The sequence below is a fragment of the Gossypium arboreum genome, chromosome 7 (genome assembly GCF_025698485.1).
Source record: "Gossypium arboreum isolate Shixiya-1 chromosome 7, ASM2569848v2, whole genome shotgun sequence".
Classification (NCBI taxonomy): Eukaryota; Viridiplantae; Streptophyta; class Magnoliopsida; order Malvales; family Malvaceae; genus Gossypium; species Gossypium arboreum.
This window is the reverse complement of record NC_069076.1, coordinates 96,520,528-96,524,190: the sequence shown is the minus strand read 5'-3', so window position 1 is coordinate 96,524,190 and position 3,663 is coordinate 96,520,528. Positions and strand designations below refer to the sequence as shown.

The following is a 3,663-nucleotide window of genomic DNA, read 5'->3' as shown; positions in this document are numbered from 1 at the left end:
AACCCCCAAAAATAGATCATAGATGTGTTGGTTTGGACTAAGAACACATAAAAAATGACCCAAGTTGAATTTATCCTAGATCACTTTATGGATTTATTCAATTTTGACATCCATGGTGTGATTTAACTAAATGTTGAGTAAGATAAATGACCATGTGTGTATCCATCGATTTTGATTCATAAAAAATATTCTTTAATCTATAATGGATGGAAAAAAATAATATCTATTTTATCCAACCAATGACATACTCATAGCTTGACATGAAACTTGTGAATAAGAAATTTAAAACTTCTTACTCAAATGAGGTGTATATATATGACATTTAAGATTTGAACATATTAATTGATAAAAAATCACTTGACTTATAACAAATGGAACTTTAAGTTCACTTAAAAGATTGATCTTCCACAATGTGAACATTGCTCGGAAAGTAAAACGACTAAAAGACCTTTTAATACTAAAGTTACAAATTTAAACATAAATCTTTTGTCACTTTGACGGATGATTCAGTTAATTATATATAGACATATATATACACACATGGAAGTATGTATATACACACTAATCCTTCGATCACTCACTTTTTCAAGTGAAATTATTGAAAACTAATTATTTATATATTTATAAAAGAATAAAATGAAATAATTAGAATAGGAAAAGTTGAGTCAGTACTGAATGTACTAATGATGTATGATTCTATGGAGAGGCCGCACCAAAAGGTTAAGTAAGGATTCTGGTCCTTCTTCCAATATATATATATATATATATATATATATATATATATATATATATATGTATTATGCACATTTTCCTTCAAATGATAAAATTATGATTTAATAGAAAAAAATTATAAATTTATAAATTTATGAGGATAAAATTGTATTTTAATTCTCATAAAAATTAAAATTAAATTCATGAATATTAATATAAAAATTAGTGGAGAAAAACTAAAATAATTACTTATAGTTTGTCATAATGAGAATCAAATTATCAATGAAACTTATAAACATATTGTGTTTATTTTATAATTTGATTTTTACTTAAATATTTTTAATTGAATTGGTATCATTGAATTAAGTGACATTAAATATAGTGAGAATTATTATGATAATATCTATTTATATAATCATAAGGAAATGGATTTTGTATATGGGAAATGATTCGTTTACATCGGTGTAAAACTGTTTTTATATATTTTGTATGATTAATATTTTAACGATTTAACCATTAAATTTATTGATATAATGGTACTTGTAATGTATGTAAAATTTTTATATCTCTATCGTATTGATCTAAAATACTGTATATATCAATATTTCATTCATATACGTAGAATTTAAAAGACTTAATTAGACTTTTTAAGATATAAAAAAATTAAAATTATCAAGAAATGAACCATAACAAATACCAACTCATATGGAGGTTTGCTAATTTTCATGGTCATCAGAGTATACAGTTACATGAACATGTGTCATTCAGGCAAAACAAAACTATGTAAATGAAACTATATATCGATTCTATCTTAAATATATATAGCAAACAATATTAATATAATATGTTGATTAAAACACAAAATTCATTAACATAACAGTGGAGAAAAAAAAAAAGAACAGTACAAATAAACTCACCTACACCTACTTAAAAAACCCTTGTGTCTATGAAGAAAAATATGCATTTAGAAGCTACACATGCATCATCTTACCTGCTATATTGCAGTTAATTATGTAAAAAACTGAAGCTTTGAATTATCCTGATCACCTGCAGCATCTGCATCAAATTTTACGTTTTAATGAGAAATTTTTCACTTTTTGAGTTCAATAATGAGAAATGATTCATTACCTTGATTTGTGTTTGTCCCATACCAAGGAAACGTCGGGAAATGTGAAGGTGTTGTTGATGGTGGAGGGCACGACGGCAATGGAGGATAAGTGTTGGCAATGGCGCCATGGAAGTAATTTTCAGGTTGGTGATGATGATGAAATCCATGGTTTGTAAACTGAGAAGGGTTCCAATGATGGTTATAAATATTTAAAGGCATGGAATTAGTCCCAGTGTTGAACATGAATCCTCCTGGTAAGGATGAACCATGATTGGTTACTGGGAAAATTAACTTTTCTTGCTCTTTGATCCATTTTCCCTTCATATCTGTGATTTCTCTTTCAACTTGCATACTTGTTTCTCCTTCATAATCTTTCATAAACATCAAATTTGGATCCATTAAAGGAGTAAAGGGAGAAGATTGACAAGGGTTTGGCATCAATGAATGATGAAACTCAAGTGGTGGGAGTTTATCAACATCATCTTTAGTTGCTTCAAGTAACCAATCGATTACTTTACTAGGTTGATTAAGGCCGAGCCGATCTTGTAGATCGTATAATTGAATCGCGGTTGGCACGGATAGCCGAATCCGACGGTCCCTTAATCCCCTTATCGTACAAACTTTGCTGTGCCGATCTTTCCCACCAAAAGATCGTGACACTCGGACGATCCTCGGATTCCTAAACCCCGGCCACTGCCTCGAACTCGAGACCTTGCCCCCATCGCCTTCTTGCTTTGCTTCAAAACAACCCTTTTCTCTTGAACTTGAAATCATCTTACTCCTCTCATCATTTGTATCAACTGAAATAAGCAATGAATTAACCTGTGACTAGACAGTAATATAGCTTCAAGGTTCAAATAAGGGTTTATGAAAATACCCTTAGGTCACATATATACAAAATTTCAAGATATTAGGTTTTTCTCTAAGCATACATACATACATACATACATGCATACATATATCATATTCTAAAAACCCGATTGATGAGCTTACATAATTGATGCAGATCTTGAAGAAGATGAGTGATCAAATTGGTATTTGATTGACAAAGCTTCGTTTAGGTGTTTTCATGAAGGGTTATAATTAAACTATATGGAAAGGGCTTAAAGGTTTGGTAAGAATATTATACAAACCTAGCTAGCAAAAGAAAATTCAAAGCTGTAGGAAAGAAACAAAAGATGCTGGAATTTTTTCTTTCACTGCAAAACGTTGTTGCTTGGTAATGGAGAAAGGGAAAGATAAGGGGAATCGGCGGCCCAAGTGGCGACCCACACGCGTCGGCATGTCGATTTTTTCGGAAGAATATATAATCAATATTTAAATCTTCATCAACTTGTTCATATACACCACACACTGAACAATCACCAGTTTAATTATTGGTAATTCATGCTTTGAATAGCAAACAAAGTAGAAGGTTAAAAGTTCATACACATACATATTGGGGACCATTTAATGTCTACTAGAAAAAAAAAAAAAAAAGGAAGGCTTATGCTTTATTGGCACCTACAAATAGCTTTATTATACAATGCATGCCTAGCTTGATAGATGAGTTGAAACTGAAAATCAATCAATAAATAAATATCAATATAAAAAGTTTTTCACTTTAATTCAACAAGAAAAGTGAAAACAAGAGGTTTAATGTCGGTAAAAGTATCATGGAGAACCTGTATTCAGAGTCGGATTGTATTTTGACCTCTTTACTCAAAGAATGAGCAAATTAGTCTTTGTATATATTAGATTAAAGAGCAAACTAGTCATCTTGTTAAAGATTTTATCTATTTTTATTGTTAAAAATTGGTTCTTGTACGTTGACATGAGGTACACATGTCATTATTTGGTTTTTC

General features: G+C 30.0%; 1 protein-coding gene across 2 annotated transcripts; it reads right to left on the bottom strand.

The window, feature by feature from the left end:
* Positions 1-1,495: 1,495 nt before the first annotated feature.
* LOC108484243 (transcription factor TCP5) lies at positions 1,496-3,231 on the bottom strand. Of its 2 annotated transcripts, none has more exons than XM_053031103.1 (3): positions 2,953-3,231; positions 1,840-2,619; positions 1,496-1,767 (listed from the first exon to the last, which is right to left on the bottom strand). In XM_053031103.1, exons 2-3 carry the CDS (start codon positions 2,591-2,593, stop codon positions 1,721-1,723), a joined length of 801 nt encoding a protein of 266 aa, XP_052887063.1. In that variant the 5' UTR covers positions 2,594-2,619; positions 2,953-3,231; the 3' UTR covers positions 1,496-1,720. The 2 variants fall into 2 exon arrangements, with proteins under 2 accessions (XP_052887063.1, XP_017643453.1); XM_017787964.2 differs by having other exon boundaries at positions 2,813-3,228.
* Positions 3,232-3,663: the final 432 nt, after the last annotated feature.

What these genes read in the sequence shown, in the direction of transcription:
- LOC108484243 (XM_053031103.1), bottom strand. Translation starts at nt 2,593, where the DNA reads ATGATTTCAAGTTCAAGAGAAAAGGGTTGTTTTGAAGCAAAGCAAGAA. An exon ending in TGGGACAAACACAAATCAAG is followed by an intron (nt 1,768 to 1,839) that starts GTAATGAATCAT and finishes AATTTGATGCAG; the next exon opens with ATGCTGCAGGTGATCAGGAT.